Source organism: Pleurodeles waltl, chromosome 3_1 (genome assembly GCF_031143425.1).
Source record: "Pleurodeles waltl isolate 20211129_DDA chromosome 3_1, aPleWal1.hap1.20221129, whole genome shotgun sequence".
Classification (NCBI taxonomy): Eukaryota; Metazoa; Chordata; class Amphibia; order Caudata; family Salamandridae; genus Pleurodeles; species Pleurodeles waltl.
This window is the reverse complement of record NC_090440.1, coordinates 732,040,100-732,061,387: the sequence shown is the minus strand read 5'-3', so window position 1 is coordinate 732,061,387 and position 21,288 is coordinate 732,040,100. Positions and strand designations below refer to the sequence as shown.

Sequence of the window (21,288 nt, the reverse complement as noted above, 5' to 3'; positions counted from 1 at the left end):
ACTTTCCTCCCTGCTGTTCCTGATGAGGCTTGATAGGCCTCGAAATTACGCATTGACTCTCCGTTTGATTTCTCCCAGTGTTTAGTGCTAATAACCTGTAGGGCCTCTTTTTTTCCCTTCTTTGTACCTCTCAGTCCTAGTGTCACTGCAGTAATTACACTGTGTGAAATCTGTACTGCAATCACAGCTGCCTACTTGCAGCTTCGCAGACCGGGTCAGGCTGGGGACCAGCAAAATAAAAAGAGCTAATGGCTGAGAACGAGAGATACCTTCTTTTTTGGCTTGGTTGTTACAGGGATGCTAACATGAATTTTAGCACGATTTGTCATTACCACAACGTAAAAGCAGATTCGCTCTCAAATGTTATGGTTCTAGGACTCTTCATGCTGCTCTTAAACATAATATTAATCAAAAGGAGAGTGTAAATATTCTCTACAGTAATAATTATGTAAAATCAAGTGGCAGTTAAGTATAAATAGAGCTAAATGTGTGAGAAAGGGTTAGCCTTTACTCGGCGAAGCCTTGTGAATTGTAATATTCATTATTGTTAATAGAATTCAAAAAGGCAATTTAGAAATGACATGCCTCTAAGTGCACACTCCTCTCCGAGCTTGCCAGATTTGTAAGCTTGTGCCTCGTACAATGTGATCGCTGCTGGCCAAGGAGCACCCACTGGCGACGGCCGACAGTAACATTGTTGTGGGCAATGGTGCCATGGAGAGGCCCTCTGCTGCTCGTCCTGACAACATGGCATTTTGGACGACAATTTCAGCCCCATGCATGCAATCACTTCTAGGAGCAGACCTCCCCAAAAAAGCCTCTTTCCGCAAAGGTTGCATTGTAAATGTGCGCATTCACCCCAGTCGTGTTTCACCCCTAACTGTGGTGTTGAAAAAACATCGAACACTCCTTGACAGGACTGTGTTAATATTAACTGCTAATGAAATGAACCGCCGCACAGTGTGCCATTTTACAATAAAAATTATACCAAAAAGGTCATTTTAAAACACATTACCCACTCTATTATTTCAGCTATTTATTAGAAAAAAAACACAAAGGGACGCCATTCAAGAGCCACAAGGCATTCGGAAGTTGATTGCAGTTGCTAAGATTTTAAACATTTCAGGAGTCTGTACTTAATGCAAAGTAAGGGAAGAATAGGCGATGCTTTTGTTTGTACAGGTTTGTAACAAAAACTACTTAATTTTAGAATATCAAACACGAACAATCCATTAACGACGCCAATATCGATACGAACATTTTTGCAGAAAATGATTGAAGCAGAACAGCTCTGGACGTTTTTCAAAACCTGCCTGTCTCACCCGCGCGAGCAGCTCCCTTCCCGGCCCTACATTCGTGTTTTTTTGTAGTTTGTGTGGTGCGGTAATCAATAACAAAATCTGCCGGGGCAAAAAAATGTCAAGTGACAGTTTTTTCGATCACAAAAGTAACAAACGAGGGCTAAGGTTTAAAAACGTAGACTAGAATGAACTGAAACAAGGAATTAGGAATTAAAAATCGAATATACATGGCTGAGGGCTGAATCATCGCTCAGACCCAGAAGCCCATTGAGTGATTGTGTCGGTCTTCGGCTTTCTCGACTCATTGCCTCATTATCTGTCCCCGGGGATGTCCAGTGGATGAAACCTGAGCACTTATCCGCCCAGCTATTAGGACACTTTCAGGGCTCGATGTCGACTCCCGTTGTGCTATTTCCTTTCTTAGGACAGCGTGAACTGAAAATAAAATTAGCATTTGTGTTTACAAGTTAGGAAGTAAGCTAACACTTCTAGAGCATCACCGCAAAGGAAACAACAGGATTCCTATCTCATCTAGTTAACGAAGATTATTTATATATATCCCATACATTGATTAATTTAATACTATTAGAGTAAACTGAGATTGCAATATTGTATTATTTACAAAAGTCGAACGGACACGACTACAAATGCGTTCACATCTCTTTTATGTGCAAGGTGTAGAGTTTCTTTTATTTTTGTTCCTTTTTTTTTTTAAAGCAAGCAAATACAGCGAATTATAAAATTGATTATATTTTGCAGATTGCAAAACAAATATTTATATTAGGTAAGTGGCTCTGGTTTCCCTGCAAAAGTAGAATTACCACAAATAATTAAATCTATTCCCCCCTCTGCTCTGTGCAAATGTAGCAGTCGGTTTGTAGTACAGATCTAAGCCAACGAATGTAGGCAACGCATTGTGCTGGAAGCCCAACAGAAGGGAGAGCTTCAACAATCTCCAGAGGTGTCAGAGCTGACCCAACACAGTGAAACAACTTCGGTGACCACCTATCTCAGAAGCCATTCTTTCAATGAAAAACATTATAGTCTCGTTCCAGTTTACAATCCTCTAATCATCTGAAGTCTGTGAGTATTGTCACACTTATTTTCTTAAAGAAAATATCGGTAAGGAATTTCATATCAAATCCAATAGCAAAATTGTGAAGCATGAGCTGCCCCACAAAGCTAGCAAAATAGCACTACATCCATCACCAGACTATCAGATACAATGGAATGGAATTTAAGTAAGACACATTCTTATAAATAAAGGGTGTGATCTCTCCTAGCTTTAGATAACAACCCCATAAACAATGACAACCCCCTTCAGCAGTATTTAGAGTACTTTATGTATAATTATGCACACCACACCTGAAATAAATACACAGAAATCAGTGCAGGACCTACATGTACGCACAGCCTACATAACACAAATGTAAAACAGAGACAGCCATTACTGGTGAGAAAGCCACCTCACTCTACATCTATCATAGAACCATGAAATGTAATGAAATGAGGAATCCTCTCTGCTCATTCACCCACATATCATATTTTAGGTGGTCCTTAGGCTGATTAGCATAACTAAACATAGAATATATTAATCTGACTGAACAGTAGTGTGTGAATTCCGAAAGTTTGCTGTGGGAAAGAAACTGACAGGTAAAATAAAAAAGGACATACAATGTCATTGACCTCTGCATGTGTTCATGATTGATGGTGCAATGTGGTTGAAATCTGGCTTGACTACTCACAGTAAATTTACATAATCAGTCCATTAATGATTCACTGTCCCTACTAAGGTTATAATGCCAAGAAGAATATCACTATTCTACCCTCTGACAATCATGTAAGTCCTAAATCTGGACCCAGTACTTAAATCCCCCCGACCCTCTATTTAACTCCGGGACACTCACCTCAGTTACAGCCCTACCACTGCAGCAACTTTCCTTTTGATTTGAGTTCCTAACTTATTATAACACATTTGGACCTGGCCCTTTTCGCAGCGCCACCCCTAGCTTTTTGCCTTCTGTGGCTGAAATCATTTTTGTTGGCATTAGCACTCTGTGCACTTTTCCCTTCTAACCAAGTGCTTGTGCTTTCTTCCTATGTCATTGTGCAATTGGCATATCCCTGATAGGAAAGTTTAGTAGGCATATTAGTCCCTAGTGCATAGTACTACATGTACCCAGGCCCTGTTAAATAAATGCTCCTAGTCGGCTGCAGCACCCATTGTGCAAATCACTAAGGTAGCATTTTTAAAACATGTCCCACACCTACCACTGCCATTTCAACCTGGCTATATACAACTTTTGCCAAGTCTAAACCTTCCTTTTTAATACTTGTAAGTCACCCTTCTTATAGGCCCTAAAGATTCACAGGGCAGGGTACATCATATTTAAAAAGTATGACATGAGTTTAGTTTTACATACCCTGGCAGTAAAAAACTCTTAAAGTTGTTTTTCACTTTTGTACGGCCTAGCTCTCCCATAGAATAACACTGGGTTACCTTACTACAACCAATACATACTATCTTCAGATTGGGAGCTGATAGAGATATGCTGTCTACACTCAAATTAATTATAATTCAATATACTATTTAATGGTGAAGTTGAATTTTAAGGTTACAATTTTGAAAATGCCACTTTCAGAAAGTTGGGATTTTCTTGTCCCAATCAACTGTGCCTTTCTGCCAGTGTCCTGGATTGCATGACTGTGAAAGGCTGTGCTGTTGGGGTTTGTGTATTGCATTCAGTGAGACAATGGAAACCTAGGTCTGAGGGGAGAGGGTCTTTCTGTCAGGATTAATGGCGAGGAGCTGTCTCCTGCCTTGATTACATTTCTAAGGGCCCTGCCTCCACACAGAGGAACCTGACACCAGGCCTGCCCTGTCTCTGGCCACCCTAGCCAGTTTGGAGCCAGGAGAAGGGGAAGAAATTACCAAAACAAGTTTTTAGACAGTATTCAGGGAATTCCCCCATGAAGGTTGGCACCACATATAAAATGGGATCCTCAGAACCTCTCACCAGAACACCCCTGAATGTGTGGAAGATTCAAAAGCAAACTGCTGTACTGATGAAAGGACTTACCAGCTGCTTGAAGGACTGCCTTGCTGTCTGAAGAAGGAACACTGGCCATGTTTGCCTTGATCCCAGTCTACTCTGAGTGACTCCAGGGGTCAGTTGGCTAACCTCCTGTGAGAGCGACAGTGCCCAACAGGTGGCACAACAAGTTTCAAGAGGCCTACCTGCAGCTGCCCAGCTGATCAGCACCAACTAGATCTGCCTGAGCCCTGCTGCTGGCCTCTTCTGAATTAAGTCCCGATCCCCAATGGCTGCCCCCCAGGTTCTAGACCCTTGGCTGACATCACTGTAAACTCCTCCTGATGAAAAAGGTGAAAATCCTGAACATTTTGCTGCCAGTGACAACCACTGATGCAAAGTTCCAGTGGAACCTGACCTTCATGCTGACAGCGACCATCTGCAACCACCAGCAATACAAGACCTGTACTTTGCACTGGCAGTGACAGCCTGTGATGATCAACCAATGAATAGCTCCAGCAACGACTTGCTCTTTGCACTGCAGTGACAATTGTTCACAATGCTCTACCTGCTCTTCACTAAAACCCTCCTCCTCATCCTTCAATGTGAAGTGTTCTGTGCTGGACTTGAGAGGATAACTCTTCAGTGGGACTAACCTGGTCCCTGTAACCGACCTGCGCCCATTGGTGGTTGACTTGAACTTGTGACTTTCCCCAGGTCTAGTGCACCCAGATACCCACTAGCGGGCTTTCTACCTCTTGGTGCTACACATTGTCTCTAAGGTAAGCCTGACTGCTTTGTACCAGCCTAATAGAGGGTTAAGCACAGGTTCATTTAGAGGGCTTTGTGGCTCACCTCGACAAGGACTGTGGCTGTTACCTGCGTGGGGCTTTCATCACCCTCAACGAATAACCTAATTTCTTACAAATATGGTTTTACTTGTGGCACCCAATGACCACCTCACCAAACAGGTCTATAACTGCTTTGAAATATTTTGCATGCTACACAAATTCTTACAAGTTCTAGAAAGAGCTGCATAGGGGAAATACCAGTCAAATGCAATGATTGCAGACATTTATTAAATTACCACCTCTAGTTCTAATGAAAGAAACCAATTTTCTATGTTTTATACATCACAGCCACCTGAAACTCTGTTTTCAGATACTCCTTCCTTTATGAACATTCCCCTAGTGATGCAGTTCATTTCTAACCAGAGAAACAAGCACACAGATAGATTGTGTCCCAATAAGTCATCCCATCAAATGTGTGTGTACCTATGCTCACATTTGATGTTATCCAGGAATATCATAAGTATCTAGAGATATTGAGACAAGACACCTCACCTACTTATCCTTGTGGCAGGCTCATCCTTGCTGTCTTGTCCCCATCTGAGTAGCTGAATGCCACTTAGACGGACTCAGCATGATTTGCTAGGAGGTCAAAATATTTTTTTTATCGGACATAAGCAAGGATCTCGATTACAAAAGTATCTCTAGGTATACCCAAAGAATATTTATTTTATGTTTGGAGTACCCTGGCATAACTAACCTTGGTGGAGCCGGGCTAACCAATAGCTATTCAGAGGCACCAGACCCTTGACCCATGTATGACTACAGGAAGGAGCGCTCTCCCAGCTGTTGTAGTGGGATCAACCGCAAATGAGGGTAAATAACCTTCACAAAAAACAAGTGTACGAGCTTTAGGCGTATACAATGCATGTGAATCCTTTTGCAGTTAAGGTAGGGATCACAAGAGCCGTGAGGAAGGCCGATGACATGGCAGAAACATGTAAGCTAAATTAACAAGGATTCATAAAACAGGTTTTAAAAAAAAATCCAATATTTTGTCTTTTATTTCTGTTCACGTTACTCTGAAAAATAAAATAAATATTCTCCAGCTATATTCTGAGATATTTGTACTCGAGAACGACATCACCATCTTCTAAGATTGCATGTCTATGGCCAACTTCAAAGTCAAGTCCGTACAAATTTAATTTGTCCTCAATGCACCCAAGACTAAACCGCAACATCAGGACTGACTCATATCAATGCATCTAAATGGCTTAGCACAGTACCATGTCAGTTGGCATTTGTAATGAATGTTCCCTTTGCTTTAAGATTGACATATATGCAAACCACATGATCTCTGCCTCAGAAAACAGTGATCAAAAGTGAGAGGCAAGATCTTACCCTTTTTCACCTTGTTGAAAACAATACACAGGTGATACGACTGCCAGAATGCCACATTGTTCTTCTGAAAATCATCTTTCATGCACAAGCCTCTGGAGATTCGGCATGATCACACATGCAGCCACATTACCTTTACGACACACTGCATAATTTACAAACTACCCAACAAGACGCTCCCTCCTCGCCAAGTTTGAAACATAAGCATCCTACAATATGCCATGACTAGAATCCAAAAGGTGCAAGAAGAAGACAGCAAACCTTCTCTTCTTTTAACCAAGGAATCTAGAATAAGCTCCAATCATGCAAGCAAGCAAAGACACTTCTGTCTGCACAGCTTCACATGTCCTGCTATCTCCCCACTTACCGATTTTTCACCCTCTAAAAATCCCATCAAAAACTGAACTGTCCATATTTTTAGCATTCGGTCCTTCATTGGGTTCATCTATAAAATCAGTTTAAAAACAAGACACAGGTCTGGAGATGCACCAGATGTTGTGCTCTTTTTGAAAATATCAATAGTTTTTCAGAGTTGTTTAGATTAAAACTTTGGCGGACCAGTCTAGGTATACACCTAACAGACTATTGTTACTTCCTTTTTGTGGCACACATTTTATGTTTTTCTCAATTTCCAAATGAAATATTCAGATTTTGCGGGGGGGGAGTTTGCATTTGAAGCCCATATTTTTTGTGATCTTGGGATTATTGCTTTCTTTAACTCAGACTTACAGTTCTCATTTAAAACAAAGCTATAGTTTCTACTGAGAATTTACGGTGGCTTCACTAATGTTTTTTTAAATGACAGTTTTCCTATTATACTACTAGCAAGCTTTATTTCTGCAGTAATGCCATAAAAGCACATGCAAAAATAGCATTGTCAATAGAAGTCACGTTAAAACATAAAAAACATGTTCAGTTTACAAAAACATAAAATATGTATCTGTTAAAACCTTTATACACAATGCAACATTCAAAACAATTGCATAAATAGATTAGTCCATTTGGAAAAGTATGGAGTGAAGTCAGTACAGCATATTTTGTACAATACATACAACAGTGCTATCTTAGATTTTTTGAGGGTACACAGTTTTTGTCTAACTCTCCAAATTGACGTCAAAAAGCGGGGGAATGCAAAAACCATCAGAGGACCGGAGCCAGATTTGATAAATCTTAAGGCCACCTTATTTTCTCTCACATCCAGATTGGGGCACAGAGGTAATATCCAGGTCTTTCTACTTCTCTGATAGGCCAGAGAGAAGGAAATAACATGCCTGAGTGTTTCTTTAGCATTGCCACAAGATGGCCTCTGGCAATCCTCCACCCTGGTCCCACGCGCCCATTTGAAAGTTAAAGCAATGAATGAACAAAGTCCCATACAGGAAATACAAAAACAGCCTTCTGGCTGAAGCTGGCTCGATCTCATCCAGAATTTGCTCTCTAAGAAAGGAGTCCTTTACTGTAAAGAAAGCATTGGTTAGAGAGCCAAGCTTTATCTGGGAGTATATTGTAGCATTTTTATGTAGTCAATAGATGGACTTAATGAGCATCTTAAAAATTACCCTAGCCTTCTCTGGGTTGCCCCAGACCCAAGGTCCAGTCTGAGGGGGGAGTTCTGATAGGCAACCCTGTCAGCTGCTGCATGAATTGGTTTTCCGCTATTAGTGATGAATTCACATCCTTATGTCCCCATAATTCAGCATCACACAGAGCTGATCCTAAGGCCTGATGATTTTAGATCTGAATGACCCATGAGACAGGATGAAACTGGGATCCTTGGGACATTTTTACAATATCCCATGCAACTTGTTCCAGTTTGAGCTTACGCTGAGTTACATGAGTGCACCAGTCTAACTGTTCCATAAGCGTGATCCCTAAATAGACAAAAGTACGTTCTCACTCCAGAGAGGTCCCCATTAGCTTACGACTGGGTCTAGTTGAACGACACAGGTTCAGAATCATGAACTTGGTTTTCCTTACATTAACCTCCAAAACCCTTTGCCTACAAAAGCATTCAGACTGATCCAGTAGTCTCTGGAGGCCCATAAGAAATTTGGAGAGAAGTAGTGTTTCATCAGCAAACATGAGAGCAGGGACCTTCATATTAGCCAAGCTGGGGTGTCGTTGCCGCATTGCTCCAGAAATGAGACTTGACCATTACTGTATAGTGTGAACAGGGTGGGTGCAAGAACACAACCCTGCCTAACATCTGTTGACTGGAACTGGATTGGTTAGTTTGCCCATTTGACCACATCTGACCTGCGCAAAATTGCCTTCATGGAGTCTGGTCATACTGTCCTGAAGGTGCCTAGGGACCCATTTCAGAAAGCACCTGTCAGAGAGAGGATCTCGTAACCTGATCGAACGCAGATTACAAGTCCACAAAGACAACATAAAGATGTTCACTAGCTAAAGTAACAGTTTTCCAAAACAACAACTGGAACTGGATCACTTGGTCAATACTGCTTCTGTGTTCTCGGAAGCCCGCTCGCAAAGGAATGAGAATTTCATTCGTGGTCAATCAATCCGGAAGTTTGTCTAGAATGATCCTACTAAGCAATTTTTGGGAGCTACATGTGAGACTTATGGGTCTATAGTTTGAAGGTGAGTCTTGGGAGCCCGTTTTAAAGATGGGAATGATTCCAGCCCCTGCCCAGGTTGGAGGAATGGAGCCCCTCTCATTATGGCATTGAAGGTCCCTGAAAAGCAGCAGCTCCAGATGTCGACTTCATCCAAAAACAAGTCTCCAGGGACCTGATGTAACTGTGGGGCTTTGCCAGGGATGATTCTTTTGATGGCCATGCTAACTTTAAAGGGTCTTTCAGTCGAGGCCTCATTTTGAGCCACTGGAATCGTAGGCCCCTGCAACATCATCATGGAGATGGAAATCCAGGCCACTCTGTGTCCACATGGTGGGCAACCAGCCGTTAGCCCTGCCTGATCATTGTCGTGATCCTCAGGGTCTCCGGGCAGGGAATAAAGACTAGAAAAGTGAACAGCCCAATAGCTTGCTTGGATGTAATTCTCAATTGGGCAGAAGCCATCTTCCCTTCCAGTTGACACTATGTTCCAGAAGTGTTGGTGGTCCTTCCTCCTGGTAGCTGCTAGACCCTCTCATTTTCACACTCCCACATTCCTTTTTCCGCCTCCATGGTGGTTTTTCTATAGGCCCGCCTGGAGTCTTGAATCTGCAATCTGTCAAGCTTTTTTATTGCACTGACCTGGGCTATCCTAGCACCTCTGCACTATCTATTGTACCATGAGGGAGGGCTCATCCTTTTGGCTACCCACCTATTCTCTATATAAAATAAATTAATTAGCTAAGGAACAGCTGGTTGTCTACCATGCATACCCCTTCTAGATACTCCCGTAGATCTCACCCTAGATCAGTTGATATTATACCCTCCATTCAGCTTGCTACAAGCTATAGATCTCCCCAACAGACTTCTTGGAGTACTTCAAGGTGCTCCATTTGACTCTACGCTTGTTATTCGTCAATCTAAGCCTTCTGCCATGTGTTTCTGTGCAGCTTTTAGAATTAAGATGTAATGATAACCCAATGACTAGGACAAGAGCATTATGTTTGCTATTGTGTCGTGGTGTTATGCTCATGTCAGTAAAGCAGGGCCATTGGCTTACGCTCAACAGAATATAGTCAATGAGGCTTGTGTTGTGAATACAGTTGAATGTATGACTGCCGTCTTTGTCAGAAGGCACTCTGCTATTGCACGCATGCAAGCCCTGACTAAGGGTAAGTACACTTATTTGCACTACCAGTGGTGACCATTTTTTAATGGGAGGAATTTCAATCCTCAGAAAGGACCAAACACTATCCTCTTCTGCTGTTAGGGCCACACAGTGAGCATGTAATGGTACAAATTGGCAATAAAAGTTGCCCCCACAATTGTCCTCACTGGTGCAGGTAGTGCAGCTATGTGGGCATTTAGTAGATCTACAACCAGGGACTCAGTTTTACCCTCCACATGTCTACAGTAGACAATATTGATATAATAGGCTTAATTCAGGTGAGTGGTCAATCTAACACATAGAATGTCCTGTGACCCCCAACTCAATCTCCTTGATAACACAGACTAAAGTTATACTAGCCCAAACTGTGACTCAGCTGAATGACAAGCCCTTCCCACATGATACATCTTCCTGGACGAAAGAGAGGTTTTAAGAGACCATGCGCCTGATTATGACCTTGGAGGAAGGGATTACTCCATCACAAACGTGATGGATATCCCGTCCACCACATTACAATAGGATAGAATGGAACTTGTAATACAGCAGGTGGGATATCCATCACGTTTGTGACAGAGTAATCCCCTCCGCCAAGGTCGTAATCAGACCCCATGTCTCTTGAGAAAGGCAAGGATCCAACTGGTCTATGAAATGAAACCACTCTGGACTAGATAATGTAGAAGCTAGACCAGCTACATTCCAAGACACCAACTTGGTAGTTTTTTCTAATTTACAGTCAAGGTTCTCCAGGGGCCACGAGCACCAAGTAAAGAACACAGATTGCTTTATGATTTTGGATGTAGATTTTCCTTCATTCAATTTCTAGTCATTTTTTTTGTTAATTTAGATTACTAGATCTTTTCAGAAAACCAACCTTTTTTGATCTTTGTTTACTTGTTGCATTTTTGAAGAATCATCACACCAAAATGTTTGATTTTTATTACTAAATTCTCCATGTGCAAAGTTGGTATAAATATAGCACTTTTATGTTGCTTTTGAAGACGACTCACATCTGACATATATGACCCCATTGCTTATTTGTTTGCCTCAATGCTGTGCCCTGGGTGGGATAGATATTCCCAGACATGGTGCTCATTCTCACTGTGCCTCAGGAGCCAAGTTATACCTCACTTCATGGCCTAACCATACTGAAACTGTTCTGGGTTTGCCTGTGTTCATGCAGAAAGGGGACCTGGGCTGGCAGTTTGTTTTGAAGATGGACATTTCACCGCCTGTACTGCAGCACCAAATTAAACAATGCTGAAGTTGGAGTGGGTGAAACGCTCATGGGCAGGACAGGGAGGACAATCGGTGAGCGGGGGGGTTAACCCCTCAGAAAAAGAAGAAAAACAGCAATTACTGAGGGCCAAACACCGGCACCAAGTGTATGTTGGTGTTTGCCCACAGTGAAATGTCTGCAAATCTTTGTGCTAAACTGATCCTATTAGAGCAGGGCCAGAGCTGATTTGTGTATGCCTGGTTCCTGTGGGAAGTGGCATGGCGTGCAAGAAAACAATGGACTGGGATTCGACCCTAAGTATTTACTGGTGGCTGAGATTTATTCACACTTTCCGCCCATTATTTTTATGTTTTTCTCATATCTTGCTGATGTCATCTATAACAGCCTTTGTGTACTTTTTAGCCTACTCATTTCAACAGGTGGAAGTTGCCGTGATAATCTGATCATAATACACCATGAATCTAGTATTCTGTAGGAATTTGATTTTAGGACAAAATGAGGTCCAGTGTAAATCCCTGTATTTTGCCCAAGCCTTTCATGTGCTGAAAGAAAAGTACATTTTTTATGTATATGTGGATCTTTATTGGTGTTTGGAGGTCTATAAATCAGAACATGTTCAGATGGAGACAGTAACTGGCTCTAATAATGATTTTGCTTTGTTCTTAAAAACAAACGTTGACTCATCAAAGAGAAGGTGTTCTTTTGCTAGTTTGGCCAGAGGTCTTTCTCAACCCCCCCACTCCGAGTTTCAACAAAAGTTTGTAGTATTTTGTTGGTATTCGGTACGATACAATTAGTGCACATGCCTCATCCAACCAAGTTTCAGTAATAAACAAAATACCTTGTTGTCTGCAATGAGGTTATGCAACATGCGTCTATATTTGCCCACAGAACTTGTGATAAGAACAACAAATGTTTGCGGGTCTCACAGGTGGCATGTGCACCATTCCAGTAGGGAAGGGAAGCTTTATTCTGGTAGGGTGAAGTATTGTATGCTCCTCTCTGACCAAAAATGGGATTGATCTTAAACTGCTGCTACAACCAAAAGTTCCTGTGCTTTTCTGTTCGGAATTACTGGCCAAGAAAATTTAAGTTATGATTCTCTCACACCCAGAAAAAAAACACTTGTTGACAAGCATACCCATTCTGAGTTGGAATGAGTAACATTCTGTGCAGTACTTTCACTCCACCTTACACAGAATTAGGGCTCAGTGGTGACATAACTAATATGGAAAAGTAGGGTTTTCTACATGGCAGAACACTTTTTTAGCACATGTTTTATTCCAGGGTTTTAAGTTACAGACAACCAGGCCACAAATGTGTACCTCGGAACCATATATTTCCAGTAATACCTACAGACGGTGTAATTGTAAACTCCAGCTCACATGTGGCATTTAACTTCCATGCCAATGCTGCACTTCTTAAACCTACTTAAAATGCCCTAAACAGAAAGTTATATAAGGCAACAAGAGGGAGCTCATTTGTTTCCATGTTGAAGGGAGAGGGCAAAGGCACTGTGAAACAAAGTTAGTGTGTTGTGAAGCAGATTCATATTATTTTGCAACAGGCAATCCATCAAAAGGTGAAAAATGTATGGAGATTACGCAGAGAAGGCAACATTGCAGAACTACCCTGCTACCATTTCAATTCCCTTGCCCGCCTCTTGGCTAAAATAGACATGGGGCCTAGGAGCAAATACAGGACCAGAATTGATAGAGCTATTGGCACCTGTTTAAGGCTGTCGACGTTCCTTGAGAAGCCATCAGAGATTTCTAAGTTTTTCAGAATAATGTTTACTTCTGGGGTCACATTCTTTTGTCCCCACCCCTAAACAGGACCAGGTGCCCTGAGACAAGCTTGAATTCAGAAAGGCACCAACTTGCCCGCTGTGTGCCTATATCAGAGAGAGAGTTTGAGAATAATTGTTCATTGTATTCTATCTCACCTCAGATGTAACCAGTCTACTATTAAAGCATGCTTGTAAAAATTCACTTTAATTCATACCCAACTGGACTTTGATCCTACTGTGGGAGTTTATTAACTAATGTTTTTGTTTTTCCAATCTAGAAATTTAAAACTCTTCTACTCAAGCTTCAAAGGTAGTTTTGGGATTGATGGGCATAATAAATGTGGCTTGTGTTTGTTCCTTTACCAAAACTAGCACTTCCTTGTTGTGTACAGCTGTGCCCAGAAGTCTCTTGAAATTCTAGAGTAAAATGTTCACCAGTGTGCAGTGTGCGTTAGCACTATGGGTAGATGAAATATACTGCCTGTTAGGGGAGAACTGTAAATGGCACCATTATCAGTTGCTGGGCACATTGAACATAACCGCATATTAAAGCTTTTCTTACCAGAAGCCGATTCTATGTTTGGAGAAACCAGAAGAAATTGTTCACTGCAAAATAGCATTGATTCAGACCTAACTTTAAATGCATTCAAAAAATAATAAAAAAAGCAATTTTGAACGTGCATGAATAATTTTCTATATTTTCATGTATCATTTTTTTTGTTGATCTACAGACTATTTAAAACGTTTAATAAAATTGCCATTGTGAGTTTAAAACTAATAAATACATTTACTTGTTTGTGTAAGAGATGTGTAAAAGGTCGGACTGATCCACAAAAATAAACTAATAATGTTTTAGCCTCGAAAAGCTGTGATTAATGGGTAAAAGACCTATGTACGTTTATATCAGACGTTAGCTCATTTTCTGAAAGGAATTAGTTTATTTTATGTTTTTTTCAAAATGGGTACTATTTGCTAGACGTTTATAAATATTCCTTATCTTTTATGAAATTCACAATGTTTATTTTAAGTTGCACGCACCTCTGAACAAATAAATCCAACATTTTTAAAGGTATAAAAGTTTTCTTTAACTTAATGACCCTCAACTTTTAAAAGCATCTTTAGTGTCATGTGGCATGAAGATGACATTTTTCTGATCAATTTCTATTACAGGATTCTGTGTTTGGATCGCAACCTATTCCAAAAGAATTCCCACAGAAATAAAATTGGGAAATGTTTTAAACATTTTAAACCTTTTCACCAGATATATTGCAGTCTTCAGTATCCTGGTGTTAAAACTAAAGGTTGAGGATGCAAATGTTTTTCCATTTTGAGACCTTCAAGTTTTGAATTCTTTTCCACCAAACACAAATAGTATTTATCTCTATCACATTTATCCCCAAGTGCTATATTTCTTTATAAAAAAGCCCTTTCCTTCTTATGTTAGGCAATGTGATCAGTCCAGGCATGTGAGGCAGTTTAACATAGATTTTGCATGTTTTCCAATCAATCAGTCCCTTTGGCTTGATTACATTATTAATTTAAAGTTGTTAAAAAAAAACAGGAGGCCATGACTAGAACATTGAACCTTAAAATCTCTTTGGACTTGAGAGGAGCATTGAATGCTGACATTGAGGAGGTCACTGAAGGAACATGGAATCCAGAAATCTAGAATGTTGTACATTGATCCATAAAATCTAGGAGATCACGAAGGAAGTATGCTATCCTAAAATCTAGAAGGCCATTAAATTAGTATGGAATCCGTTGAATCTCTTATTTTTCTTTTGGTGTGCACAATGGCACACTAGTTTGTATAGACAGTGTACTGGTGAGAGTTGAACCAACTATTTGGATTTTTTATTTCATCATAGGTTGATTGTATATTTCTATCTTATGTTGAAATGTGGCTCGCCAGAGCTTATGTAAAAGGAAAGAAGGAATCTTGAGGGTGTCACCTAGTAGTAGCCCCAGTTACTGAAAAAGACATTGATATGGCCATTTGTCAGTGTATGGGGAGAGCTCTAGGTGACAAAATGTTATTTTACGTGACACAAATACTGAAAATGATTACACTGTTCCTGTTTGCATGTTTTCAGTCCTACATGTTTATAACGCTGGTGTACCATATTCTGTTTTAATGGATCCTAATCCTTTATGTTAACACCTTTGACAGTCCTTGACTTAGACACCCCCTATTTGTGATTACATTATTTGTTTATGATATGCAACATGTAGTGCAGGGCAAATGATGTTTGCACTGTGAGCAGGGCTGGACTGGCTGTATCGGGCATCAGGCATTTCCCCAGGAGGGTGGAAAGGTGGGAGAAGGGTGTTTTTACTACTGGGAGCCGGTTTTGTTGCAGTGCAGCAGTTTTAAAAGCACTGCAGAGTTCCTTGTATATCCAACCATTTGCAACCAACAATAAAAGTGCCAAGATGACTCTGGTGATTAATGTACCTGCTGGAGGGAGATCGGAGTTTTGTCAGGTAGCACAGAGCGTTAATATGCTTGCTGCAAAGAACATGTACCAGGCAGATCACAGAACAGTATTTTATGTATAGTTCTCAGTGGAATACTGCTTTTGTCACAGAGAACCTTTTGTTACTGTGCAGTTCATGAATTACAATCATAGCCTAGCACAATGAGCTATGAACTGCCATCAAAGAGATGCATTAAAACTGCATTGCAAAGGTTAGAAAGTATTTCTTTCCCCAGCACTTGATTATCCTAATTTTGCTAAAAAGGGTGTGTTTGGGTACAAATAAATTGGCATTAGTAAAGTCAACCCTAACCACTATGTTACGTTCTGAATCCTGAGCGTATATTTCCCCAGACCAGGCACTATTAAAAATGCCTACCAGTATGGATGATGTGAATCCTACACCTTGTAGTCCCCTTTGTCAACATTTTCTATACACTGGTTTACACACTTATGGATTTGTGTCTCTGTGTGTGTGAAGTGAAATGCGCCAACATCCCAGGGCTGCTTTGAGTTACCAGTCGTCCCTGATTGTGAGTTAGCTTTTTGCTGTGCCAAATTTCGAACTGCAACCCAAACATGCTTTGATTGGTCAGCCTGTGAACTTCTAAAGTTAGTAACGTTCACTGCGGAGGTATTTTTGGAGCATGTTTTGCAGCTCTCTGATCATTTCACCTTTCTAAGGTGGGCAATGTGAAAACCACCTTGTAGTTGTTTCCTGACAAAAGGCTGCACTATGGTTTATTTTTTAATGTACAGGTGATATGTAAGTGATTTCCACAGTATGCAATAGGAGTACAATCTGTTTTTTTTTGTGGACAATTTGGAGTACCCTGCAAAAGTATTAAAATTGACATCTATATAAGGATTTTTACAGCACTAACATATATAGTTTCAATTCAAAGCATTTGTTTTGTCACACTATTTTATTCATTACAGCCTTTCAACCTTGCACATCACTGATAGGACTTGCAGCCTGTTCAGGTGCTCGGCTATATCTAAGGTTCACTAGAAAGTCAAAAGGGTTGTGTATGACTGTAAAGTATGAGGTGTCCATAAGATGCAGGCACAGTAATTACAGTACCAAGATGAAAAGTTTCTTGTATTTTATCTCTTCTCTGACACAGTAACTGCCAATTCAAGTGCTTTTTGCTTCTCTTTGCGAGTGATTGTGTGTATACACGCTAAGTAGTTTGTGTACTTTCTTCAGAATCATAATCTATAAAATGAATATGACTACACAGATTTCATTCTGAAAAATGTAATTAATACACCTCTCCTAAAATTCTTCTTTTTTGTGCAGATAAATGTAGCAATTCATGACGGCCCTGGAAAAGTAACTCAAAAAGCAATCCTTTCTATGTCTGCCGAGGAGCTCCATGCAACATATGAAGATGTAAGAATATGCTGTTCTTAAAAAAATTGTAAAATAATATTCTTCCAAGGGTCAAGTGTTTCGTGAATGCGTGAAAAGGGCTAAATATAGTCACATTGTGTTGATAAATACATTTGATTATTCACCAGCAAGGGCCAAATCTATCATTTTTGAGTAGTGCAGATTATTTTAGTAGATTAAGAATTTAAGCTACATTAAATAATATATTTGTGGCTCACAGTGACCGAAACCTCAGGGGAATTTTGTTTGTGTTTTTGACATTAATGCTGCATGATCCATCAACAATAGATTGCAACACTTAGTACACATACAACATCTATGTTTTGGCTGCGTGGCATAGCCCAACCATTGTCATGTTTACTTTATTTTTACTTTACCCTATTATTTCATGATGAAGCAAAGCAAATCTTTAGAGAGTCAATCCAATATTCTTCAGAACAAAATTGATCAAGCTATTGCCTACTTCGTATTTCAGCTACATTCCGTACATAACTCATGGGACCTGGCTTTTGTGCCACAGTATCACATGAGAGTTAAAATGCACCAGGATTTTTCCAACAGATCAGCCACAAACATACTCTCACAATTTAGCTCCAATTGTTATATGTCACAGCAATCTTAGATTTTGCTAAACTATGAAAGAAAGAAAAAATGAAGACCTCACCAAACACAAATCTAAGTACAACACACACGCACACACACATATACATACACACACATTAACACACACACACAAACACACACATAAAACAATGGAATCACATGTTATAAAGAGGATCATTACTACCCTGGCGGTTGGACCGCTGCCAATGTGGCGGTCCGACCGTCACATTACGACTGTGGCGATGGTGCTATAGTGGGACTGCCAGCAACTCCAGATTATGGGTTTTTGTAGGTCTGGCGGTGCTGGCGATCCTAATCCACCAGAGCAGCGCTGCAAGCCACGCTGCCCTGGGGATTTCAAATCTCTACTCTACCAGCAGTTTCATGGCAGTAGCACGGCCATGAAAAGGCTGGTGGAGACTTGGTGCAGGGGGCCCTAGGGAGGTGCCTGCTCTGCCCATGAACTTGGCATGGGCAGTGCAGGGGCCCCCCTGGCCAGCCTCGTCATAATGTTCACTGTCTGCAAAGCAGACAGTGAACATCGCAATGGGTGCTGGTGCACCCTACGCAATACAGCATTGCCTCTGGCTCTAATATGAGCCGGAGTCACGTTTCCCGAAGGGGCAGCAGCTGCAGGAAACTCTTAATGGGGCCCCAGGGAAGGCAGCCTCACTGGCAGAAACCTGCCCGTCGGAACTTTGTCAGACAGGCTTTTCCATCTGCTGAAGTCATAATGACCCCCAAATTGTTTTTAAATTTCACAGTTTGGTGAAGTAGGAAAATAAGCACTCACTTTTAGAGAGCCCTGGTTTCCACAGTGTACAAATTACCCACTGGACCTCATCTCCTGCAAGGACAACGGGACAAAGTTTGATTCCTAGTTTATGTCCTATGCTGTGCTATAACTGGATTAGAAATGGTATGTTCCTAATTGCAGATGATATAAAACACAATAACTACCTTTGTTGAGGGTAGGAGTTTTATTAGTGTAGTCACTTATTGGCTGTGATTTTCCTCTGATAGCTGCTCACAGAAAACCCATTCAGTACATTGTTTCTTTTTGATGTAATTTGGTAGCTTACAAACGTCAAGTCATAGTGGTTAATCATAGGATCCTGCAGGAGGTTTGGTCATGAAGGACTATTAAATGAAGTCTACTTCTGGCATGCACTCATGCTGTTAAGTTGACAGCATATTCCATAAATGAACTAATCGCACAAAATTGGTATGATACAAAAGTGATACATCTATTTTATTCAGGTGTCTGGATTCCAGGCAACCTTGTTTGGTTGTATAGCCTCAGAATATCCGTATTTTATTGCACTCATATCATGTACTGAGGGCTGAACGGGCCATTTATCCCAGTGGGCATTTCCCCTGGTAAAGGGGATGTGGAGGCAAAAGGGAGATAGAAAGATAGAGAGAAAGTGAAAATAAATATGAATGGGTGGATGGAAAGAGAGACCTAGAGCACGAGAGGAAGAAGGGAACGGGACTGGTTTGAACATTCTGAGCAAGGCTGCTCTCAATTCCCAGTCCAGTCCACCTGCAGTTTAAAGTGAGATCTGTTCTTCGGCCTTCAAGTGAATGATATAACTAATGTCCATCTCCTTGTTGCAAATACATTGATTATTTTCTAAAACATTATTACATTTTTTAATAGTCTTTAATTTAAATTCTCTCTGTGCGACAATCACGATTCCGGGCATATGTCCCAGAGAACAAATTCGTACCCTTCCTAGTACAGTTTATGGCAGCTGGTTTGCTGACCCGCTTGAACTCGTATTTATCTTTGTAATTTCATTATGGAAGTACCATAACTCAGACTTCCACCCACACAGCAAAAGTGAACGTTTCAAGACTATGGCGGTCATTCTGACCCTGGCGGTCAAAGACCGCCAGGGCGGAGGACCGCGGGAGCACCGCCGACAGGCCGGCGGTGCTCCAATGGGGATTCCGACCGCGGCGGTAAAGCCGCGGTCGGACCGGCACCACTGGCGGTCTCTCGCCAGTGTACCGCCGCCCCATTGAATCCTCCAAGGCGGCGCAGCTTGCTGCGCCGCCGAGGGGATTCCGACCCCCCCTACCGCCATCCAGATCCCGGCGGTCCGACCGCCGGAAACCGGATGGTGGTAGGGGGGGTCACGGGGCCCCTGGGGGCCCCTGCAGTGCCCATGCCACTGGCATGGGCATTGCAGGGGCCCCCGTAAGAGGGCCCCTAAATGTATTTCACTGTCTGCTGCGCAGACAGTGAAATACGCGACGGGTGCAACTGCACCCGTCGCACAGCTTCCACTCCGCCGGCTCGATTCCGAGCCGGCTTCATCGTGGAAGCCTCTTTCCCGCTGGGCTGGCGGGCGGCCTGAAGGCGACCGCCCGCCAGCCCAGCGGGAAAGTCAGAATTACCGCCGCGGTCTTTCGACCGCGGAACGGTAACCTGACGGCGGGACTTTGGCGGGCGGCCTCCGCCGCCCGCCAAGGTCAGAATGAGGGCCTAATTCTGGAAGGGAAGCGCTGCCTATGGAAGGTTTTCCAGCCCACTACATATGAATTGACTCACAGTTGCACAACACTTACTTATCAGTGAGGAGCTCTTTTAAACAATTTATAGAAAAAAAGGTGAAGGCTTGGATTTTCAAAAAATCTTATTTCAAAATAAAAACATCTGTAGTATTGCATACAAAACAATTGTGTGTGCATTGTGCACCATTCACAACGATCAGAGAAAATACACCACCACCACACATTTTCCATGTGTGAAATTATGCGCACAAGAGTTGTATGTTCCCAGCGAAAGTTGTATTACATCCAACTAACCAACAGTTGTCTAAAGGGGATTCATTGTATTCGCACCATTGCATTGCACGTGTAACTGATTCCCAGTGCAATCAGTGGTCTGGCATAAGTGGAACGTAGAGAAATCGAGCTCCAAAATAATTATCTAAAAAAGTCTGTACTACATGCCACGCATATACATTGATCAGGGTCTAGAAGAGAGACAAATGATTTTCTCATATGGTGCTAATAGAACTAGTGTTTTTTTAATGTTTTCAAAGTTTCCAATGTATTTTATTGACTACAGACTTCAAGCAAGTACAGATTGAACATCTCCACAATGTAAATCAATGAATGCAAGCACTTACATTTCAAAGTATTGCTAATCATTAGCAGACTGGCATTGAAAGGTTGTGGTGAATGGTGGTGCGGGCAGTGAGGGCTGGGGGTACCTTCCAGGGCATAAACTGTAGAATTAGTAGTACATTGCTAACAATATGTGATGGCAAGTGTATGATGTACTCATGTTACACCCTTCAACTATATGTGGCTATCAAACACACCATCTGATGTATGCCTTGCATATGTTTACATGCTCACACGGGTGCACACATTTCACCTATCAAGTATTTTACTTGAGCTCATCCAGCTAGCATAGTACTCTTCTGTGCTGGGTTTTCGCTGAGAAAGAAGAGCAAAACTGTGTATGGTGTCTGCTGTACAATGCAAATGCGCACTCCCCCTTCAA

The 21,288-nt window shown here is 41.5% G+C and overlaps 1 protein-coding gene across 1 annotated transcript in view; it reads left to right on the top strand.

The window, feature by feature from the left end:
• DCDC1 (doublecortin domain containing 1) overlaps positions 1-21,288 on the top strand; it is a 1,098,140-nt gene that overhangs the window by 389,963 nt on the left and 686,889 nt on the right. Inside the window, exon 9 of the mRNA XM_069223476.1 lies at positions 17,070-17,162. Within this exon, the coding sequence (XP_069079577.1) occupies positions 17,070-17,162 (93 nt within the window). The remainder of the gene's footprint in view (positions 1-17,069; positions 17,163-21,288) is intronic.